Source organism: Macrotis lagotis, chromosome 3 (assembly GCF_037893015.1).
Source record: "Macrotis lagotis isolate mMagLag1 chromosome 3, bilby.v1.9.chrom.fasta, whole genome shotgun sequence".
NCBI lineage: Eukaryota > Metazoa > Chordata > Mammalia > Peramelemorphia > Peramelidae > Macrotis > Macrotis lagotis.
In genome coordinates this window covers 213263823-213289001 of record NC_133660.1, presented here as the reverse complement: position 1 = coordinate 213289001, position 25179 = coordinate 213263823, and the positions used below count along the sequence as shown (strand labels likewise).

Sequence of the window (25179 nt, the reverse complement as noted above, 5' to 3'; positions counted from 1 at the left end):
CTAACATTCTGCATCCTCAGTCATCCATTTCTTTAATTAAAGGAGAGAGATGTATTACACATCTCTTTTTTCCCCAGAGAAGATAGGTCATCATAATTACAAAGCATTTGACTTTCTTTTGTGTTTGTTTCATTTACACTGTAATAAACCTCAATTTGCCAAGTCTTCAGAGGTTCACCATTACCTATGACACAGGATCCAGGAAGATCGAAGACTGGTTGATTGTTATGATAGGGTCCTAAAATAGCCACTCAATACTCCTCAGTAGTGAGTGAGTCACCCACCACCCATTTCTGCTTCCTGTAATGGCATCTCACCCCACAACTCCGTTAGATACATTCATCATACCATCATCTATCTAAGATAGTGCACTTTTCATTCTATGGGAACCATAGAATCTCGGGATGTTAAAGCTAGATAGGATCTTGAGAACATAGAATGTCAGAATTAGACATACTTAGAAAATAGAATTCCTGAACTGGCAAGGACTTAAGAGTTATAAGGTACATTTTATAATAGTACTATGCAACCAATATTTAAATTTTATATAGTGTTTTAAGGTTATGTAGAAAGTCAAAGCAGGCTAATCATGGAATTATAGTGCCAGGAAGAACTGTGGAGCTTGGAAGCATTTACATGAACTGATGTTGAGTGAGATGAGCAAAACCAGAAGAACATTTTACTCCATAACAGCAACATGGGTTTCATGATCAGTCTTAATAGATTTTCTCATTCCTTCAGTGCAACAATCAGGGACATTTTGGGGTATCTGCTATAGTGAATACCATCTGTATACAGAGAAAGAATTGTGGAGTTTGAACAAAGACCAAAGACTATTATCTTTTTTTAAAGTTTTTGCAAGGCAAATGGGGTTAAGTGGCTTGCCCAAGGCCACACAGCTAGTTCATTATTAAGTGTCTTAGACCGGATTTGAACCCAGGTACTCCTGACTCCAGGGCCTGTACTTTATCCACTACGCCACCTAGCCACCTATTATCTTTAATTAAAAAATACATTATCTTTTTATGTAATTTTTGCTGTCTCTTATATTTATCTTTTTTCTTAGGGATATGTTTTCTCTCTCAATGTATTAAATTTAGATCAATGTATAGCAAGGAAAGAATGTAAAGAGTATTAGACTGCCTTCTGTGGGGGGTGGGAAGAGGGAAGCCAGATTTTGGAAAAATTGTAAAATTCAAAAATAAATAGAAAAAATTTTAAAAAAAGAACTTTGGGACACAAGATATACAATATTAAATCTCAAAATAATTTAAATTCAGAAAATATGACAATCAAGAGCTAGAAAGGACCTTAGACACTATTGATTGCAGATGGGAAAGAAAAAGAATAAACTCTTTAAATGTAGAAAAGGGAAGTGACTTACCCCAACGTCTCACATCTAGTAAGTGGTAGAGATGGGATTAGAACTACATTATTACTTTTTAGAAAGAAGGATAAAGGAGATAGTACAAGAAATGGATGGACATTGGTTGCCTTAGAGAGGAAGCCCTGAAGTATAAACTCTATGAAGGAGGAAGTATGCTTCCTAATATCAGTGTTTGTGAAAATGTTTCCTTCACCCCACACTAGAACGAGCTTCACAAATAACTAAGGTGAACCTTGAAAAAAGATGAACAATCAGAAAGATAGGAATGAGAAATGAAGAAAGGCAGGCATAGAGGTGAGAGATTCATTGTGTAGAGGAATAGATAAAATGAATTTAATTGGAAAATAAAATGAGGGGAACAAAGTAAAATGAAAGAAGTTTGGAAAAGTGGAGGGAATATTAAGAGAAAACTGCTTTATTTGATCTATTACAAGATACTTCAAAAAATCACAGTAATTTGCTTATATAAAATAGGATTGATTCTATTGTGCCTGCCCTCTACAATGCTGTTAGATTTGGTTCTTTTGTTGGCAGACAGGGACCATAACCAGTCCATTGTTATGAATGGGGCAGCACATTTGGACCAGTTGTAAGCATTTATTAAGAAAAACATCAAGATCACTAATGGTCTTGCTAATGGGAAGAAATCACAGACAGCTCACCTTTGATGGACAGTTCTGGGTACGTCAGAGGTGAGACATGATGTGCTTCTACTTGGTGACTGGTCACTCAATTCTGTTTTCTTCTGAAGCTTATAATTGTCCATCCTTTCAGCTAAAAATAACAGTATTTCCATTAACCCATCAGTTCAAAATTATACTTTTCCAAACTTTGTGACAAGCTATTTTTTCCATAGAAAAGTAGTCACACATTTCTCTTGAGATCTTATTCATTTGACTAGGGAAAAAAATTTTTGAAAGATAAATTTGTCTTGAGATCTTAGGATTTTCACCAATTCATGTGTAATGGGAACAAGTTTGATGTAAGAAAAAGGACCCTAGACTGAAAGTCTGTAGACATGAGTTGTATTGTTGACTTTGTAGGAGATGTATGAATTTAATCAAGTCATTTAATAATAACAATAGTAAATTTGGTTTACTCATTTGTGAAATGAAATAATTATACTAGTTTACTTTTTAAAATTTTTTATCAACTTTTCTCAGTTTCTAGACTTTTATAATTTTCTGCTTAGTTGTTTGTTTTTGCAAGGCAAACAGGGTTAAGTGGCTTGCCCAAAGCCACACAGCTGGGTAATTATTAAGTTTCTGAGACCAGATTTGAACCCAGGTACTCCTGACTCCAGGGCCAGTGCTTTATCCACTAATCCACCTAGCTGCCCTACTAGTTTACTTTTAAGGATCATTTTCATTATTTAAATTATAGTAATGTAAATTGAAATAACCACTCCTTATGTTTCACTGACCAGCAGTCTTGTCAAGGTCGAGTGGATACTTTGATATGTTGGCTTTAGATGATCTTTAAATTTTCTTTGCCACAGGAAGCACCCTTAGATTGGCAGTTGATATATTTTTGAGAGAGTTTCTTCATCTGGATCTCTCTACACAGATGAAATCATAGGCTCTTTATATAATTTTTACTTGAAAAATCCATGATTCTTTGTAGATATAAGAGTCTGTGGATATTGACCATACTGCTTCTCTCCAAACAAAAGCTTATAAACTGATTCTAGGTCGAAAGCTAAAACCCAGACCATACATGAAATTTCTTTAATACTGAATGTCAGAATTGGATGGGACCTGGAATACATAGAACAGAATTTGAGAGCTAAAAGGGAGTTGTGATTATAGAGGAGGAAATAATTAGATCCATTTGGTGAAAGCTAGAGATTTTGGCTTAATATAAGCAATAATTTCCTAACAATTAGCACTATCTAGAAATGGAGTGATATATGGCAAGGAGCAGTGATTTCTCCATAAGTAGAGGTTTTCAATTAGGAACTGATTGATAATCTATTGGAGATCTTGTCACAGATGTGTCCAACCTGTAGGAAGTATATTTGTTGTTGTGCTCCTTGGTGGTATGGGTTGCTTTATATTCATGAGTGGGTATTGAATACTCTATGTTGGCTTTTTCTTGGGTGATGTGTTCTGGAAGAGCCAAAAGCCTGGATACCCCTGTGTAGAGGAAATTACTCTTTTGGTACCAGTTAGACCAGATGCCCTCTGAACTTCAATGAAAAGTCAAGAGCTAAAAAAAGACATTAAAACAAAGAATGAACTTTCTTAGATATAGAAGTAGTCTTGGAAATGATTTCATCTAACCTCCTCATTTAACAGATGAAATAGAGATTTGGAGAGGGGAAGGAAGTACCATGTCCAAGGTCATTTACACAAATAAAAACAGGGATGAAAATTCACATCTGGACTCAGGCCAGTATTTCTAATTAACTGAATGAAAGACAAATTTAAAGACTTATTCACAGTTCTTGAAGATATAAGGTATTGACAACAAAGAGCTAATATTTGCCTAGTGCTTATTGTGGCAGGCACTGTGCTTTACATTTGTTAACTCATTCAATATTTTTATCCCCATTTTAAAGATGAGGAAACTGAGGCAAAAAAGTGATTTGTCCGGGGTTACATAGATAGCTAAGTGTCTGAGGCTGGATTTGAACTCAGCTCTTCTGACTCTAGTCCAGATAATCTATCCAACATATTTAACCACCCCAATTAATTAGCTGGAGACAGCTGAATTGTACAGTGGATAGAGTTCTGAACCTGGAGTCAGGAATACCTGAGTTTAATTCTAGCTTCAGACATCACCTATGTGACTATGGACAAGTCATTAAATCTCTCTCCTTCATTTTCCTCAACTGTAAAATGAATATAATAGCACCTACCTGAAAGTCATTAAATCTCTCTACCTCAGATTTATCATGTGTGAAATGAGTATAGTAATAACATCTACCTTGTAAGTTTGTTGTGAGGATCAAATGAGAAAATATTTGTCAAAAGAGCTTTACATAGTGCCTACCACTAGGTAGTATTTTATAAATGTCTATTCCCCTCTTTCCTTCATCACCAGCCCATTCAATTTGGGAAATCATTAATGTGTAGAGAGTTTGCAGTTATTTAATGTATTTCTAAATAGAGGTCAAGCCCAATTAAAACCAATTCATTCCCCAATGTAAAAAAATCAACAATAATCTTAATTCTCGAAAAGAAGAAACAAATCATAAAGGGTAGAGTACCCTGCAATGTCTTGAGCTGATGGAGCTTTCTCTCTTCATGACTCTGCATGATCTTCTCAATTTCTTGGTAATAACTGTGGACAAGCCTGTTGACATTGTTGCTGGTCACATATACACTCTCGACAGCTGCCTCTATCAATGTCCCCTGTGCCAAAAAACAAAAAGGAGGACAGGGTTTTAGCTGGGGAGCGTGATGTAGTCCTTTCACCCCAATGGGGTTGCTCCTTATGCCTGAATTAAGGTGGTGGAGATGTGAAGGTAGAGGCTATTGTGCATGTTGGTGGGCAGAATGGACAAAAGTAGGCAATTTCCTGGATGGGGGAAAGGATTAGGGAGGGAAGTCAAGAGTGTTAGAATGACTTTTTTTAATAGAAGAAAAGTAAGAAAAAATCATCATTGAAAAGCTTAAAATAATGCCCAGAAAAGCACAGATAGCAGTTAAGAAACATAGACAAGTTGAATAGTTTCTGAAAACATGTTGAATTAATTAAATGCTCTAAAAAGTTATAGATTAGAAATATTCATTTTCTCATGTAATTCTATATGTCTAATGTGTTTATAGAAATCTTTATGTAGGGAGATATTTAAGTTTAGAATTAAAAAAATTAAGAACAAAGAGTCATATGCTTCCCAGTACTGAACTAAGTAGAGAAAGAAGAGCAAAAAACACTTTGAGAAGACATGGCCCATGTCAGTATGAATTTTTTGTGCTAGTCTCAGGGATCAATAATTCTAATGGCTGTTATTTATATGATACTTTAAGGTTTGCGAAATGCTTTGCAAATAGCTTCACAATCCTGTGAGGTAGGATTTATTATCATGAACATTATACAGATGAGGAAACTAAAGTAGGTGGCAGCTAAATGATTTGCTTAGAGTCACACAATAAGTATTTGAGGCAACATTTGAACTCAGATGTTCTTGACTTCAGATCCCACAGCTTAACCATTGCATTACCTACCTATCTGCTTTTCACTAGCAACACCAACATGGTTAAGTAGAATAGATAATGTTAATGATAATATTCATAAGAGATGAATGAAATAGGACTACTCATGTGAGGTTTGAAGGGGAAGGCCTTTTCCAACTATGTGACATTTCACCAAAGTGAGAACTTGAGAAGATCTCCCCTCTCTGGAACTCTACCACCATAGTTAACCATTGATACGCTGGTAACAATGACTCTTGGCAAGTTGGTATGACTATTAGCCAAAGTATAAACAAGCACTTTGATAGGGAAAAAAGTATCAGCTATTTTTCCATTGCTTTCAAAGATATCAGGGGAATATTTTGAAAGCTAGAATGGACAGATACCAGGATTTAAATTCTCAAGACTTGGGTTTGAGACTGAGATCTAGGACTAATTATCTGTGAACCATCTAAATTCCCTGATAGTATTGACAACTTATTTTTTATAGAGGTAAAAGATGAGAAAGCACTTTTCTCAATATGAGAGCATGTATTATCTTCCCCAATTGACAGATGATGAAACTATAGCTTAGAAAGGGAAAAGTGATATGCCCAATGTCGCACATTCTCATAACAGAATTGGAAAATGATCTTTTAACTCCATATCCAATGTACTTTCCACTCTAATATGGCTCTCTGAGCCTCAGTTTCCTCATCTATCAAATGAGTACAATAATACTGCATATTTCAAAGGGTTATTGTGAGGATTAAACAAAGCAGGGTATATAAAGTGTTTTTCAAATCATAAAATATTATGAAAATGTGTATCATTTTTATTTTTATATATATTTCTTATATTTTACATATTTTATTTATTTTTTAGTCAAGGTTCATTTTGATTTCCTCAAGTCATCATTCAGTACTACTTTTGAATTATATAATCATGAAAATCTCCCCATATCTTTTTATTTTAAAAACATTTTATTGATTTCTTTTATCTTCACATCAAATTATTTCAATATCATTTCTGCCTAGATGACCTTTCTTTGTGATAAAAAATGATGCAGGAATAATTGAAAAATTGAATCTCACAAATACACATATCAATCAGTCTAGTAATCCTACTCTCTCTTGGGAGGGAAAGTCATGTTTCATTATGTGTTCTCTGGTGCTTTCATTGTTTTAGAATTACCCAGCGTTCAAACTTCTTGTTCATTTATATCATTGTAGTCTTAAGTATATTGGTTTTTTGGTTCTGCTAATTTTATCATGCATCATTTCATATAAATCTTCAAATTTTTTCTAAGATTCCTTAAAGATACTGTTTCCTATTGTACAGTAATATCCTATTACTTTCATAAATCAGTTTTCTATCTATTTCTTCTTTTTTTTCCTTTCCCCAATTTTTGTTATGACAAATTTATCAGAGTCCCTCTTACCTTAAAGTCATCTCTGTCTTTGGCTCGGCTCTTGGCCATATCACACCGTGCATACTCAATTAAGGCCTCTCCGATCACCTGCTGCATATGTTGATGCAGAAACTGTATACATTCTTCTACTTCTACAATGAACTGCTGATGGAATTCTAACCGTGTCTGTTGACTTTCCTCCTTTATTTTCCTCTCTTCTTCCAGGATACGAGACTCCTATAAAGGGTTGAAAAGGAAAGGAATGCTAAGAGCCCTCTGACTATTATTTTTTCTTTTAAAATAGTTTTATTTTTAAAAGGTAAGATTTTTTTTAAAAAGACTGAGTCTCACACTAGTTCTGTATCTCAAAGAGATCATATAAAAAGGAAAAAAAAACCCTACATGCACAAAACTATTTATAGCAGCTCTTTTTTGTTGTGACAAAGAGCTGGAAATTGAGGGGATGTCCATCAATTGTGGAATGACTAAACAAGTTGCTTAGCATGTTAGTACATGTATAACCTATATATTAGATTGGTTGCTGTCTTAAGGAGGGAATACAGGAAGGAGAAAAGTTGAAACTGAATATCTTATGACAAAATGAATGTTGAAAACTATCAGTATATGTAATTAGAAAAAATATTATTTCCATAAAACAAGGGGAAAATGACTGCATCTCTCCACCCAAACTAAAAATCCCCATGGTCCCTCTGTTGAGTTTTGACTTGCTCTGTTTCCAACTTGGAACAGTTTTGTCATTTTTCAAGCAATCTGGTGGCCTCCTGTTCCCCAAACATTGTACAGATATCGAAAAGGTATAAGGTTATTGCAGCTCAGAGCTCCTGAAATTGAGAGAGAAGCCATCCTCAGCCTCCTGGCTTGCTGGGAATGTAGGAGTGTATCTGAGATGTTAAGTGATAACTATAACTTTCAAGGTTCACCTCAACACCAGTGACTTCCAGGGGACCTCCTTTGAAGGCATTCTGGACAAACTATTTTTTCCTTTTCCTGATGGCCCAAAAAGAGCACCTAGCATCTTACATAAACTTCTAGGACTTGTAGGATAACTGCCAATGGTGTAAAGAACCTAAGAGTCTCAGAATTACATAAAGAATATCAAATGTAGATAGAACTGAAAATGACTTTAGAACATAGATTTCATAACCAAAGGGGACCTTAGAACCCAGAAAATAGAATTTTAGGGTTGAAAGGATGTTTAGACATCACCTAGCTTAATTTACTCTTTTTATAAGAGAAGAACCCCAAAAAACAAAAGGTCATATCACAGCGGTTCTCCCAATTCGATGCTTATTTTACTATAGGATGCTTGAATTCTGATTATATACTGTTTTGGATTTCAAAATTTTGCTCTAATGTTTTATTCATCATTGCAAACAAATAAATCTTGTCTCTCAGCTAGATTGTAAGCTCAGACTAAGAGACGTATTTTTATTTCTTTTTCTTCTCCAAACGAGTACTCTAAGTACTAGGAAATACAACAAATTGAATTTCATCCAAACTACTGAAAAAGGAATCTCTCCATTGAATGACCTTAAAAGACTGTTTATTATAGTTTAATTCAGTCATTTGTCTCCCTTTCTGTTTCTAGGTCTCATTTTTCCTATATGTGTATATAGAGGTAGATATTATGCATATATAAACATCTATATCTATATATCAATATATAATTATAGATATAGATATTATGAGAGAGAATGCATTTGGTTGATAAGTACCTTCCAACTCTGAGAGCCTTTGATTTGGTGATGAAATGCAATCTGAGGTTGCTTTCTGGTCTAATAGTCTCTAATTTTTATTATTATTATTTTTGTTTTTGCAAGGCAATAGTCACACAGCTAGGTAATTATTAAGTGTCTGAGGTCGGATTTGAACTTAGGTCCTCCTGACTCCAGGACCAGTGCTCTATTCATTGCACCACCTAATTGCCCTTCAGTCTCTGATTTTTAGATGATTCAGAAGGTGCTGTCTTAAGCCAGCAGCTGAAGGCTTCCTCTCATTCTGACCATACTTGTCACATAGGGAAGAGAGAGACCAGTTGACCAAACATTCTCTACTGCTACCCCCTTAGACTACTAGTTGAGAAACTTCCTTAGTACTATGGATGAATTCAAAGTATTCATGACCTTTGGTGATGCTGAAGGACTTACTAACACACAAGTACTTAGGCATTTAAAGATGAATAGATGTTGCTGTGAATTAGGATGAGCAGACTGTTAGGATTTGGGATGAGAAGGAAGTCAGAGAAGGACACTGACTAGGTAGGCATACTGTTCCTAAGTATAGGGGATGGATCTCTATTAATTAGAATGCCTATTCAATAGAAATCAGAAGTCATAGTTGATACTATAATATCCACCACAGTGAAACATGGGTTTTTCATCATAGATTTATGTGAAGGATTGCTAGGTTTTTTTTGTACCTGCTTAACTTTCCTCATAAAAACCATCTTCTACTTTTAGTAAATCAAATTGAAATCATTAGACTTCAGTACATGACAAATGAAGGAATTCAGGAAATGGAAAAGCTCATATTAAGTGAATGAAAAGGGTGGTGAGATCTGCTGCCACATACTTTGGCGGTGGTGTTCACAAGAAAAACCAACTGGATTTTTATATATATAAATATACATATATAATGTTTGTATGTAAATGTATATGTGCATGCCTATATAAACACATATCCATTATATATAAACATCTATAATCTATATATCAATATATATCATATCGATATATAGATATAGATATTATGAGAAAGAATGCATTTGGATGAGATGTATCTTCGAACTCTGAGATCCTGTGATTTGGTGATGAAATGACAGCCTGAAAAATAACAGTAATGAATATTTTCTATTTTTCAAAGTGCTGTACTTAGAACAACCTTGGGAAGGCAGCAGTGCCACATCCTCCTTTCCCCATTTTATAGAAAGCAAAATTAAGGTTTGGAGACTTGCTTGGGTCATATTGATCAGTGACATAGACAGGACTCAGACCCAAGGCTTCACTTGAAGCATTAGAACATCAAATAGTGTGTCAAAATGAAAAGAGCTTGGTTATGAGCTTTGATTTGTCATGAGTCATATACTTTTCACTATTTTTCACAAAGATATTTCTGAAAACTACATTTTAAGACCTCAAGTCATTCAATTTTGGTGAAATCTCAAAGTTATTTGGTCAAGATTCCTGAAGAAATTTTTCCCCATCTCCAAGTAAACTGAGATTTTAGTCTCTAAGTAATATGAAGTTATGCTAGATGATCTATTACTCCATAAAATATCTTTTAGTCCCAGCATTTCATATTTGAAGATCCCTTCCAGCTCTAAAAATCTATATGATTTTAACTCTAAAATTTTAAGCTGTCTTCTAAGGTCTGTCCCAGGGCTAAATCCATATTCTAAAGCTCTACCCCTCTTTGTTCTATATTCTAAGACCCCTTAGAATCCCAACATTCTCCATACTAAAAGCTTTTCATAAAATCTAAACTAATAACTAGACGATCACAGAGTTCAAGTCCTTTATTTCAGAGATGAAGAAACTGAGTCAAACAGCTACTAATTATCTGAGAGATTTGAATGCAAGTATTCTAAGTTCAGAACTCTAGTCTTTATTCCATGTTCCATCTTTTACTAAGTCTATAATTAAGTGATATATAGAAATAAGCTTCCATTTCTACAAGGTCTCATAGCAGAGGAAACCATGTGAAAATGCTGCCTCTAATTGTGAATCGTGAACTCTGCCGATCATGAAAATGAGCTGACTCCCCACTCAGAGGAGCCATTCAAACCAGAGAAGCTGAGGTGGATATTGTATTTTGATCAGTAATATCCACAGGCTTACTTAAGTTTCTAATTTATGTTTATCTTTAGAATGCAGCATTCACCATTCATTTAAGATTTAAAAAACTATAGCTCAACAATGATATATTAGGGACTCTTCAGGTACTTAGGATATCTAATAAATATACTGTTGAATGCTCTGATCACAGGCAATGAGGTATAGTATGAAAAAAGGAGGACAAATACCAAATTAAAGCTATCTTCTCACTATGCAACGCTTTTTGGGGGATGTATAAACCTGTACCTCATAGTTGGAGAAGAGAAAAAGGATAATATAGCAATGGGAGTGGGTGGAGACTTCAGTATGTTATTTCCCATAGAAAATAAACAGAAAGTGATTGTTCATGCATAACCTATACCAGAGTACTCACTATCATGGGGAGGGGGGGAGGGTTGAGGAGACAGAAAAATTTGGAACTCAAAAGCTTATTAAAAAGATGAATGTTAAAACTATCTTTTCATGTAATTGAAAAAAAAATAACAGCAAAAAAGGAAAATAAACATGAAGAAAGAAGTTAATTACCCCAAGGATCATGGGCAGCTTGAAATCCAATGGAACTCACCCAAACACTGATTTTTTTTTTTTACTCTTCTTTCTTTATCATTCAGGCAGATGTTTTCTAACTTGACACCTATGGAAACTTCATTCATCAATTTTCTGCCATATAAAAGACATATGTCTATCCTGAAAAACCAAAGTAGGGCTTACCATAGGTTTTTCTAAAATAAAACTGACACCTTAGCCTAATCAAAAGGCCCATCATTTTCTCTTGTCACCTAGAAGTGTAGGCACTGAAATTGTCCTGGGCTGCCATGCAACAGTGTTTTGGGGAAAAAAGGAAAGGGGAAAAAATTCCATTTGGACCCATCATTGGGTCATTCTATTCTCTACTCTACCGTTCTACTGTCTCCTCCCAGGCTGGCTGGGAGTGATTATATATATATATATATATGTATATATATATATATATATATATATATACATATATATATACATATATATGTATATATATATATATATATATACACACACACATATATATATATATATATGACAAGGAAAATCTGATTTCTAATTTTTTCACTGAAAAAGCCTCAAATAATAAAACAAAAAACTCCCAACATCTCAAGTCCTATCATTTCCTTTGTAATCAGACTTCATTTCTGCCTCTCTGGCAATGTGACAAATTTCCTGGCTTTTATTAAACATAGCTAAATCAAGAATAAAATAATTCCTTAAAACATGTGTTCTTAAGCTGAAGCCCTTGGATCCGCAAGGGATCTGTGGGTAGATTTCAAGGAATCTATAAACCTGGATGGGGGGGGGGGAAGATATATTTTTATTTTAACTAACTTCTAACTATAATTTTATATTTCCTTCAGTTATGAACTTAGGTACCAAAGGAGTCTCTAGGTTTCCCCAGATTGCCAGAGTTCCATCACACACACACACACACACACACACACACACACACACACACACACACACACACACACAGGATATAACAATCTTTGTCTTAAGAGTCATAAGAGGTCACTATTCTCAATCAAGCAAGCATTTATTATGCTCCTGCTATTTGCCATATACAATGTCATATACAGCTAGATTCTAGGGATACACAGATGAAAATGAAATAGTATATAATATATCAGTCCATATAGTCTACCCTAATAGAATGAAAACAATTTGAGGGAAATGATTACTCCATTTTTGTCTTTGTATCTTAGGCAAACCCAGGGCTTAATTAATGAAGGTAATTGGTGAATAATTTTTCATTGACAAATCAATTATTATACTAAATTATCTTCCTGCTATTATTATTAGAATTAGCACTTTATATAGTACTCAAAATTTAAATCTTTGCAAAACATATGTTTGTATGATTTTATAAAATTTACAAAGTCCTTTACAGATACTATCTCATTTGATCCTTACAACAATCCTAGGAGGTAGATATTATGATTATTATTCCAATTTATAGTCAAGAAAACTGAGGCAAAGAGAAGTTAAGTGACTTGACCGGGGTAAAAACAAACTAGTGTCTATAGTTAGATTTGAACTCAAATCTTGACTCCAAGCCCTAGGCTCTGTCTACTATTCTACCAAGCTGAGTAGATAGATAGTTTAGTTATCATTTCCACTTTACCAGTGAATGAACTAAAGCTCAGATTACGTTAATAGCATGAGAGCAACAACAACCACAATTACCAACATTTATACAGCATTATACAATGTATGAAGCATTGCAAATATTATCTGATTTAATCCTTACAAGAGTCCTATGAGATAGATACTATGATTTTCTTAATTTTTTTGGATGAGAAATTGAATCACAGAGAGATTAAGTAACTTGTCCAGAGTCACAACTAGTTCCTGAGACAGAATCTGAATGCAAATCTTTCTGTCCAATGATTAAATAATAAATACAATTAATTTTCCCGCTTCATCAACCAGTTGCCTCCCAAATCAGCTAATGTGATTTTCCCATGGCTGCATAATTAAATACATGTCAGAGGCAGATTTTAAATTTAGGTTTTCCTGATTCTAAGCCCAGGTCTCTATCATGATTTTAATCTCCTGTCTATGTGACTTTGGGAAAATCATTTCAAATCTCTAGTTCTGAATTTCCTCTGAAATTCTGAATTTTCTATGAAATAAGGTGATTGGACTTGACAGTATTTTAGTTCTGGACCACTTCTGTGATTTGGTGATTCTTTCCCTGAATCCTGTGCTATGCTCATAGCCAAATGTACCTTACAGTGGTCGGATTCTCTTAATGTCTTTCAAAACTACTGGTGTCAAGACAATGGAGTGGGATCTTGGCATGGTAGAGTGCTAAAACTTGATTCAAATCCATCCTCAAACACTTAGTTTGATTCCAAACAAAAGAGGAATAATTAAGCATGTAGTACCTGCTTCCCAGGATTGTTATGAGGATCTACTAAGATAGTATATGTAAAGTGCTTTGTAAACCCCAGATGAATATGTCAATGTCAACCACTATTTTTTATTTTATTTATTTATTTATTTTTAGGTTTTTGCAAAGTAAATGGGGTTAAGTGGCTTGCCCAAGGCCACACAGCTAGGTAATTATTAAATGTCTGAGGTTGGATTTGAACTCAGGTACTCCTGACTTCAGGGCCAGTGCTCTATCTACTGTGCCACCTAGCTGCCCTCAACTATTATTTTTAAAATTAATTTTATTGAATATCTTTTATTTTACAACTGCTAGTTTCTCTCTTCTTTCTCCTAGAGTCAAAAGTCTAACTGGCCCCTTAGAGCTGAAGATTTGGACAAGAAATTATCAGAAATATCCTGTACTGGATTAGGAATAGTCTCTGGCCTGTGATTTCATTAGTGTGAGGAATTCCTGGGTCAGGAAACTCCTATCAATGCTGATAGACACCTTCTCTAGAAATTAGATCAGGGGTTCTGAACCTGAGGTCCATGAACTTTAAAAAAATTTATATATATGTATGTATATATATATATATATATATATATGTATGTATATATCTTGATTTCCTTTGTGTAATTTATTTAAAAAAACCAACATGATTCTGAGGAGGAGTTCATAGGCTCCATCAGACTTCCAAATGGGTTCATTGCACATACCAAAAAATGAAAGAATGTATGTGTTGCATGTTTGTCCAATGCAATGAGAAGTTAAGTCATTTACCTAGGGTCCCTCAGCCAAGAGATCTCAGAGGCAGGACTTGAAACCAGAGCTTCCTGGCTTTGAAATCAGCGCATTATTCGTTGTTTCTAAATTGTCTTCATTACATAAATTTAGTCAAAACCACATGAAATCTTATAAGAAAATGATGAAACTATGAAGTCAGGTTGAGTCAATTTATGAAGTGAATGCTGCTTGCTAGCCATTGTGATAAGTGTTGGAGATTGTTAAAAAAAGATGAAAAAAAAGATAGTCTTTGTTCTCAAGGAGGACACAGTCTAGATGATGAATCCTTTACAAGTTGTTTTCCTTTTCACAACTTGAAACTCTTTTGTGTGTGTGCTTTGGGTGAGAAAATGAAAAATGAATGACTATCAGACATGTCTTCATAAACAAGATGTTCAGACACAAGAAGGGAAAATGCTCTCAAATCAATAACATTCATCAACAACATTCTATGAGTCTAAGTTTACTTTTAATCCATCAACAAATATTTATCAAGAACAGTTGGGTGCCCATCACTGTGCAATCTACTGTGTGGCAGATAGAAGTAGGAGGATTGTTGGCAAGCATTGTCCCAGATGCATGCCATCTTTCTATGAGAAAAGAGGTTGATTTTATATTATTAGTTGAAGGGTATTTTAATGCAAAAGAAAGGATCAGAAGAATTAGATTTAAATATATTTTCTACAACTTTAATAGCTCAAATATACTTTCTCTACTTTGATGTTGCTGTTACTATGGTACAAGCCCTCATCTCCTCTTGCCTGGGCTATTGCAATAACTTGCCGGTGAGTCTGCCTGCTTCAGATCTCTTCTTCTCTCATCTGTCCTTCATCCTGGCACCAAAGTTATTTTCGTAAATCACAGGTAACCATATCACCCCCATATTCAATAAACTCCTGTATTTCCCTATTACTTCCAAAATTGAATGAAAAATTCTTCCTAGGTATACAAAATGAGAACAGATAGTTCCTGCCCACAAAGGAGCTTAAAATCTATTGTAAGATAGATTGTAATATAGAAAAACCAAACAAATATATACAGATAAGTTAAAAGCAAGATAAATAGGAAATAATAAGAGAAGACATTATAATGAAAAAGTATTAGAAAAATCTTATTGTAAAATTAGAGATTTAAGTTGAAACAAGTCAGAAAAGACAATAGGCTGAGAGGTGTTGAGGGAAAGAAATCCAACCATGGGGGACAGACTAGAAAATGCCATGAGCTGAGAGCTGGAAGGTCTGAGCAGTAGTCAACAGTTCAGTGTCCCTGGATCAATTCTTTACTTGGAAAAGCATTTGCTATAAGAAGAATAGAAAAGTGGGGGTTAGGAAAAGAGCTAGGTTATGAAGTGTTTTAGATGCCAAAGGGAGGATTTTGCATTTAATTTTGGAGGCAAGTAGCTGAGGCTGGATTCAAACTCCTGTCCTCCCAACTCAAAGGCCAGTGCCTCGCAACTAGGGCTATCTCCAGTGGTCCTGATTCATATCTGGCCACTGGACCCAGATGACTCTGAAGGAGAAAGTGAAGCTGGTACCTTAGCACAGCACATCCTCATTCAGGTCCAATTCACATACTTGTCATGGCATCCCCTCCCTGATGTCATGGGCTTGGAACATGAAGCACTTAATAAATGCTTGTTGACTGATTAATAGCTGTATGATATTAGGTCACTTAATTTCTTCAAGTTTCTGTTTTTATCTGCAAAATGGGAATAATAGTGTTTAAATAACTAACTCATAGAGCTGTTAGGAGATTCAAATATGATACTATTTGCAAAGTCCTATGCAATGTTAAAGCTCTCCAGAAATGTGAACTATCTGATGCTGAGTGTGGTCTGGGGTTAATAGGGGTCATTCAAAGATCCTTTTAGAGCACCTATAAAACATCAAAACTTTTTTTCACAATACTAGTAAGTTTTTAAAAAATATTCCTAAGCTGTTTTTAAAAAGTATATATAAATATATATTAATAATATGGTGACTGTTGTTTGGCCTTCATTCTCAAAAAAGACCATGACAGTGGTAGATGATGCCATGACATGTAATTGAATTGGATTTAAGTAAGGGAAGACTGGGCTAGTCACCTGTTCTTCAGAAGGTCTCAATGACTTTTAATAAAGTAAAGGAGTTGAGTCCAAAAATAATTAAGAACTATGGTCTTATAAGATAAGGACATTAGACCATGATCTCTGAGGATCCTTACAATTCCAGCATTCTATTTAGTACAAAATCCCTTCTTGCATAAACAATCCACTTTCTGTGTTATAAGATCACTTCCATCTCTAACATCCCATGGGTGGATTGGCTGATTCTAAGCTATCCTGTGGGAAAACAAAAGGAAACGGGTGGTTACCATTGCCTTAAGCAGTTGCCACTGATGTTCATCCTGACACTGAGAGGAGCTCTTTTCTAGGATATACTGTTCTTTTAGTTCCTGAAGGAGACTCTTCTTTCTGGACATTCTCATCTGAGTCATCGTGGCTGCAGCAATATTCCGGAGAGAGAGTCTTCTGAGGGTTGAACTTAGCATGAGCCTATGTTTCTGTATTATGTATTTTCTTGACCTGTGGAAGGCACTGTGGTTTTAATAATCATTTCCACATTTAGCATCTTACAATATACACACATAAACACACACACATCTCTACAAAAGAGGATCATTTACAATCACAATGTGCAAGTCATGCTATCATTCATTTGATTTGATTATGAAGGATGCCAATCAATCAATCAAAAGGCCATGCTTCTAAAAGTATGACAGACCAATAATATGCACGATAAATCATAGTAAGAGAGGTATGATCATGTTTTGTTATTCAAAAATTTTAGATATGTTTGACTCTATGAATCTATTCGGGGTTTTCTTGGGAAAGATAGATACTAGAGATAGCAAAACATGACATCTTGATCAAATCATTTCCTTTCTCTGAATTTAATCAATCAGTCAATCAGTCAATCAAGATGCCTCATCTGTAAATTCCTTCCTAACTTGAAATTTCTACTATTTGTACTCTTTACCTTCTTTACTTGATTATAAATTAAGTAAAGGTAGGAAGTATACCTCATCCATTTTTGTATCTCCCCCAGGACTAATATTCTCTATAAACAGAGGGTACATAAAACTACTTATTAATTTCATTTAAGGATTTTGGGGAAGGCATAATTTTAAACTTTTCTTTCAAGTTCCTCTCTTGAGTCATTGGTACATTTCTTAAGATTTCCAACTTGGACAGCCTTGGTTCTCATGCATTGCTTTCTCTCACTCTCAATGTGCCCAGAATACACTGTGTATGTTCCTTCAGAAATGGAAACCAGAAATTAAGCCCAATGATGTCTGTGACTTGGATGAGGTTCTGTAAACTCTTGTTATTTAGTCATCTGACTCATGTCCACTCTTTGTGAACTCATGGGAGATTTTCTTAGCAGAGATACTAGAATGGTTTGCCATTTCATTCTCCAGCTCATTTTATAGATGAGAAAACTAAGGCAAACCAAGTTAAGTGACTTACCTAGGGACACACAGCTAGTAAATGTGAGCTGAGGGAGATGAGTCTTTCTGATCCCTGGCCTAGTACTCTACCCATTATAACACTTAGAAGTCTATCTGAGTATCAGACAGAATCTAGTCTTATGACTCTCCTTCTTGCTCACTCTGAATTGGTATCCACAGTTACCAATTCTTATGTTATGAGGAAATGCTAATACTGGACCTCCAGTCTCATATGCCCATAAATTTCCACATACCATAAAGGCAAAGGAAGACCATCTAGCTAAGGGAGAGGCTATTGTGCTCCAGGAGACATATTCACCCATCCTCTCTTGTTCTCAAGATGCATGTGCATCATAACCACAAAGCTCCCACATCCTGAAGATTGACTTCTAGTTCTCTGGGTCACATTCAACAGGCTCTTTTGGGATGCGCCTATATGATTGCTTTCTGAAGAGGAATCAGTTCTTCCCTTTTTCTTGCAACTTGTTAAAGGTAGTGTCAAATGGTAGCACCTATATCTTCCCCCCAAGCCCCTGTCAGACTGTCAGGGTCATAATCTTTTGATTTATACTTACTCTTCACTGAGACCACCCAAATGGCATAGTACTCCTTGAATAATACTTTCATGTTTCTCCAAAAAATGTTTTTGCATGATGGCAGACAAGGCATGTTCTTCAGTCCACAGCTAAACAAAGAAAACAAATTTAGCAAGTTTTCCTTAAGAGTCAGAAAGACAGTGTTGTATAGAAAGTAACAACAGCTTTGACCTTAAGAGGTATAATCTAGGTTTAAGCTTGCCTCCTTCACCTACTAGATCCAGTTTCCTCAACTATATGTAAAAAAGGATGAAAATATGTGAACTAGAGTTTTTATATTAGAGTAATATGGCAAAATAGGTAAGATACTGAATTTGGATCACAGAAGCACTAGGACTGTATATTAATTCTTAGCCAAGTGGCAAAAGACAAATTACTTAATGCCCATGAACCTCAGTTTCCTCATCTGTAAAAAGGCATTGTATTTATGCATTAGGAAAGTTGTATGACTCAAATGACATAATGCATATAAAGTATTCCAATTTTGTGAAGAAAGCACTTTGTAAATCTTTAAGTACTAAAGAAATATAGAATTATTATTATGAGCATTAACAAATCTACAAAAATTTATTAAATACCTACTATGTTAATGCTGATTATGATTATTATCTAAAATTATCTAAATTATCTTATAAATTATCATTAGAACAACACTTATCCATGAATCATATATGCAGCAAGTCTTTATCTGGAGTACATATAAAATATCTGTATCATGGAAATACATTCAAAAATAAAAAAATGTGAAAGATAGGCATGGTGGAATAATGGAAAGACCCCCCCCCACACACACACATACACCTTGATCTTAAGTAAGGAAAAATAGGGTAGGGGCAGCTAGGTGGTGCGGTGGATAGAGCACCCATCCTGGAGTCAGGAGTACCTGAGTTCAAATTTGACCTCAGACACCTAATAATTACCTAGTTGTGTGATCTTGGGCAAGTCACTTAACTTCATTGCCCTGCAAAAACCAAAACTAAAAAAATAAAAAAAAAGGAAAAATGGGGTATAAGTGCTGGCATTGCTCTTTTCTAGCTGTGTCATCATAGACAATCATTGAAAATATTTGAGACTCAATTTCCTCATAGATAAAAATGGGAATCTTAAGAGACATGTGTTATATTGCATAGGTTTTCTATGAAGAAAGTATTTTATAGACCATAAAATATAATATAAATGGGATTTATGGAACTTCATAGCTAAAGCTTCATTGACTGAGTAGTATGATGACAGGGTTTTTTCATTTGGATCATGATAATAAGTATGGTTTGGAGATAGATCGACAACAAAGCTTTTCTGAGTTTCAAAACAATACAATTGATGAGATACTATTTAGTTACTGTTATCATTTTTGTTAGGAGATGAGCTCCTTGAGAGTAAGGACTATTGAAATTCTTGCTCTTTGTATTTTCAATGTCTAGCACTGTATCTGTCAACTAGGAGGCACTTAATAAATGTTTGCTGATTGGATTCTTGATTATACCAAATTACTTGTGAAAATTTTTACTTAATATAGTCAGGCCATCAGATAAAGTATTCTCATTAAAGACTAAATCAAACATATTAGGAGTGTTTGGGTTGTGTGTGTGTGTGTGTGTGTGTGTGTGTGTGTGTGTGTGTGTGTGTTTGTGTGTATGTGTGTGTGTGTATGGGGGGGCAATGAGGTTAAGTGAGTTGTCTAAGGTCATACAATTAAGTAAGTATCAAGTATCTGAGGTCAAATTTAAACTCAGATCCTCCTGACTCTAGGGCCAGAGCTCTATCTGCTGCACTATCTAGCTTCCCCAGGGCTGTTTGTTTGAAAGGTGCCTGAATAAAATTGGAAGTGTAAAATACTAGAAGAGCAAGAAGGTGCCTAAGAACATAGGAGTCCAGAATTCTAGAGATGAAAGGGAACTCAGAAGATAGAGAGGTATAAAATATCTTGGAAAATAGAATATTAGAATGAGAGAATACTTAAGAGTTTAGCAATAGAAAAGGTCCAATATAAAAGGGACATTAGGACAGACATCTCATTTATGGAAGGGACTTTATGTGTGGGTTTTATAGATGATATAGCTAAGTCCAAGAGCATGTTAAGTAACTTGTTCAAGGTTTGTGCAATTGTCCATGACCAATTTTGGGGTTTTCTAGACAAAGATACTGGAGTGGTTTAACCATTTGCTTTTCCAGTTCATTTTACATATGAAGAAACTAAGGCATACAGAGCTAAGTGACTTGCCCAGGGTCGTACTAGCTAGTAAATATCTCAAGCTTTGAAATCATATTTTGAACTCCTGACTTCTGGAAGGCATTATATCCATTGAGTAATTATCTTAAGAGATAAATTAATCTTGGGCTTTTTGAATTTGAGTCTAGTGAACATTCAACAGGCTTCCAATCAGGACATTAAACACACATACTTACATATGTACACTCACATTCAGGCAAACATACCACCACTCTCATCACTACACACAAATATGATGAATTTGTGAATGAATCATCTCAGTGGGAGGTGTTTCATCCCCAGGTCATTACAGATGACAAGTTCAATTAAACTCCTTTCTCTTAGTTTCAATGTGACAAACAACTTGTAGGGGAATGGGTAAAACATTGAATACTACTAAAATAGGTCCCCTGAAAATAGTGATCAAAATATAGTATCAATAATATAAACTCTATTTTCCTTTAAGTCATGAGCTGTAATAATTTATTGGAAATTGCAAAGGTAGTTCATTAAAGATTTCTGACTCATCTTGCTTAACAATTTGAAACACCATGACCAAAGAAGTTAAGGTCAGAAGACTTAGATTCCTGACTTTGCTTCTTATTGCCTGTGCCATCTTTAGACCTCGGAATACTCTCTGTAAAATAAGAGGTTTAGACTGGATGATATCCATGATATCTCTTGGCTCTAAAACCAATGACCCCAGAGTTTGTGCTCTGTATGATCTGGTATTAAAGACCCTAGAATTTCCTCTATGGCAAAGAAAAATGAAGTTTAAGGAAAACTTGATGCATTCTAAACTGGCACTTCCTCCTTCTCATATTTATATGATGCTTAGTAGTTTTCAAATGTGTTTTATTCCCATATGATTGTGATGTAAGGAATGCAATTATTCTTCCCTGATGCTCAAAAAAAGGCAATAACTTGCGCATAACCTCATGACTACGTTTCAGAGGTTTGATTCCTAGAGCTTCTTGTACTACATTTCGCTGCTTTCTCTTCTCTTCATTCCTCTCCTTTTCCTTTATTTGACCACCTACTTATATATACTAACTTGTATTCACTTCCCTCAAAAGGTGTCAGATCAAGAAAAAAACTAGAAATAGTAAGACAAAAATAAACAGGAGGAAGGTTTGTGATAGCAATAGATTTCTTGTTGGCCAGGTAAAAATTCAGCTCCAGTTTCCATGATTTATTCAAGTTCCATGCTCCCAATCATATCTCCAAAGTAAGAAAAACAAAACTGCCTACAATTTTCACTTGGGAAAAATAGGAAAGGAACAGTATTGATTTAGAGTATTTCATATTTTCCTTAAATCTCATTTTTCTTGAGAATATTTTTGTTCTTTATTTATTCATTTAGCATTTATTATATGTCTATTATGTGTCAGACTCAGTACCATTTACTGAGGATAAAAGAACAAAAACAAAACAACTTTGCCCTCAAGATGCCACCTTTGCCCTCTTATGAAGGGGGAATTAATCTACATACCAAATTGAATACAAAATCATTTCTTTGGGGATGCCAATCATATCTGGAAGACTCAGGATAAGTCTCCATGAGTCTTCAAGCAGTAGGAGAAGCTAAGCTTTGAGGGGAGTTCTAGGAAGTCTAAGAATCAAAGGTCAGGAGGGAAGCATTTTAGAAAAAAGAAGGATAGCCTGTACAAAGGCAGGGAGATGATATATGGAATGTTTTGCATTAAGAATCTCAAGTTGATCATTTTTCCGGAACATTGAGTATATGAATAATAATAAGCCTGGAATGGTAGGCTGGAGACAGATTATTAAGGGTTTTAGAAGTCAGAGGAGTTCATACTTCATTATTCTAGATGCTAAAGATTTTTGAGCAAAGGAATGATATTGTCAGACCTGGCTAATTTTAAGGAATTTCAGTTTTTTGCCTATGTGGAGAATGGATAAGAGCGAGAGGAAAGATGCAGAAAGAAAGGCCAATCAGTAGGCAATCTCAAACAAGATATAATGAGGAGCTAAACTAGTGGGAGAAAAACTAGGATATAATGTGAAAAATATTGTGGGAGTAGAAAGAAGACTTGGCAACTGATTGGATTTTTGAAAGGCGTGAGTGAGGAAATAGTAGATGAAGCCTCTAGAGTTATAACTTAGGTGACTGGAAATATGGTGCCATGATAACAAATAGGGAATTTTGAGAGAGATTTTTTTGGCAGAAAAGTGAAAAATATATTTTAGATATGTTGAATTTGTGATACTTATATGACATGAACTATTTCCAATAAGCTGAATATTCTCAAGCAGACGTTTTTGGATGAGGCTTGGAATTCAGGAGTTATTTATATAAATTTGGGAGTCATCTTCAAATAGGTGAATCAGTGGGAACTTCTGAGATCAATGATAATAATTAATAAATGAAGAAGAGAAATCCTTTTCCTCAGAGAGTTAAGATAGATCCATACACAGGGAAAGGCACATGAATGTTGATCCAGGGGAAAAAAAAGAGTAAGAGGGAGTTAAACCAAGTCAGAGGAAAATCAGGCTACAAAAGGGATAGAAAACTCAAGGAGGAGAGAGTGTATAGGAGGTGGCGATAGTTAACATTATCAAATGCTGCAGAGAGGTAGAAAAGTCAAATGAATTTAGTAATCTTGGGGAGAGCAAATTCAGTTGACAGGTGAGAATGAAAGCCATATTGTAAGTAGTTGAGAAATGAATGGGAGGTGACAAAGTAGAGGCAAATGCATATAGACATCTGTTTTTTCCCTGGGAATTTGACTAAGAAAAGGAGCAGAGATACTCCTTGAGCTTGAGATACTGGTGGGATCAAGTGAAGGGCACAGAGATATTTAAGTATATTTACAAAAACACTAGGGAAGGAATCAATGCATAACAAAAAATTAAAGGGATTAATTGATGGGACAAGGTCCAAGAACAGAAAAGAGGGGTTGGCACTGGTAAGTAGAAAAGTCACTTATTCAGAGATTAAATCTAAGGAAGATGGAGTGGGGAAGTGAAGAGTAGAATTGAGGAGAAAGAAGAATATTTAATTTTTAGTATTTATTTTTTTCTCCAGTAAATGAGATCAGATCTTCTGGTAAGATCCAGATTGGGAGGGGTAGCAAAGGTCACCTAGCATAAAAAAGAAGATAACACAGATGCTGTGTTGCATAGAATAAAATGTGAATCAGGGAAGAGTAGAAGCATTGGCATATAACAGCAAAGGTCTGGTTAAGATTACATGGTGGACCCTCTCTTTATGGCTATATAATATGTGAAAGAATGGAAAAGATATGGAAGAAATAATCCAAGACTGGAGTTTGGAAAGGGAGTGGGACAACAGAGAAAATGAGCAAGGGATCGAAGGGTAGAGGGCAGTGGAAAGTTGATCTGGTCAACGACAGGAGTATAAAGCTTGATAAGATGAGAAAGTAGGGAAGGGTAAAGTTAAAGAGGCTATAGACAAGACAGAAGAGTTTTAGGAGAGATATGGCAGAGGGACCACAGGAATCTATGATCAGAGGAATTTCAGAGTTATGTATTATGTGGGTGGAACACTTGTGAGTTATATGATTTTCTTTTGTGAGATTAAAATGGAGTAATGATGTAGATCAATGGTCTCAAACCAAATAGGAACAGGAACCACAAAACCATATATAGGGATCTTTGTAGGCCACATTTTGACTCAGCAAAACACATATTAGCAAATTATGTTTTATTGGGTTTTTTATTTATTTCATTAAACATTTTCCAATAACATTTTAATCTGGTGCAGGCTGCACTTGGGAGCTGCACAGTTGTTTAACATCTATCATGTAGATCATGGACCTTAAGGAGGCTGATGAATTGGGACATCAACCCTCTGTTTACCTTCATGTAAAGTTTATTACTCATGTCTTCATTAATGAGGCAATGTGGAAAATGAGAGAGAATGACAGTCTCTAAATATCTTGAGGTAATTTAGAGCAATTAAAGAATCAATCAGTAAATTAGTTATGACTTATACAAGCTGAGGAAATGCTATCTTGATCATACTTATTTAATCAGTTGATGAGGTCCTTAAACTTGTCTGCACATGAAGTTATTCTTGAAAATCTTCTGCATGAGCCAAGAGAAAAATGCACAAATAAGGAAAGGAAAAGAAAGGAAAAGAAAACAAAAAAGGAGGGAAGAGAAAATAGAAAAGAAACTTGGGTCTGATTCTTCCCTAAAATAGCCAAGTTATTTCCATTATTGACTGGTTTCAGCTAGATTATAGGTTTATCTAAAGACACTGGCTCAACTTCGCTTTTATACCAATTTGAAAGTTCATGCTATCTATTCAAAACTAGTAGATACTAACTTTCTAATTAGGCACTTGCCACAACTCCAACAAACATTCTCATAAGTGTCATTTGAGCATTTCTTGTTTTCTCAAGCTCTCAGATTTTCTTTTTTGTTCCTTTTTATTTTTTTGG

At 35.0% G+C, this 25179-nt stretch overlaps 1 protein-coding gene across 1 annotated transcript in view; it reads right to left on the bottom strand.

Moving 5' to 3' along the window:
• The window catches only part of EVC (EvC ciliary complex subunit 1), a 128929-nt gene that overhangs the window by 20321 nt on the left and 83429 nt on the right, over positions 1 to 25179 (bottom strand). Inside the window, exons 13-17 of the mRNA XM_074229805.1 lie at positions 18520 to 18629; positions 16808 to 17018; positions 6947 to 7153; positions 4599 to 4743; positions 2050 to 2161 (exon numbers count right to left, since the gene is read on the bottom strand). Coding sequence (XP_074085906.1) covers positions 2050 to 2161; positions 4599 to 4743; positions 6947 to 7153; positions 16808 to 17018; positions 18520 to 18629 — 785 coding nt within the window. The remainder of the gene's footprint in view (positions 1 to 2049; positions 2162 to 4598; positions 4744 to 6946; positions 7154 to 16807; positions 17019 to 18519; positions 18630 to 25179) is intronic.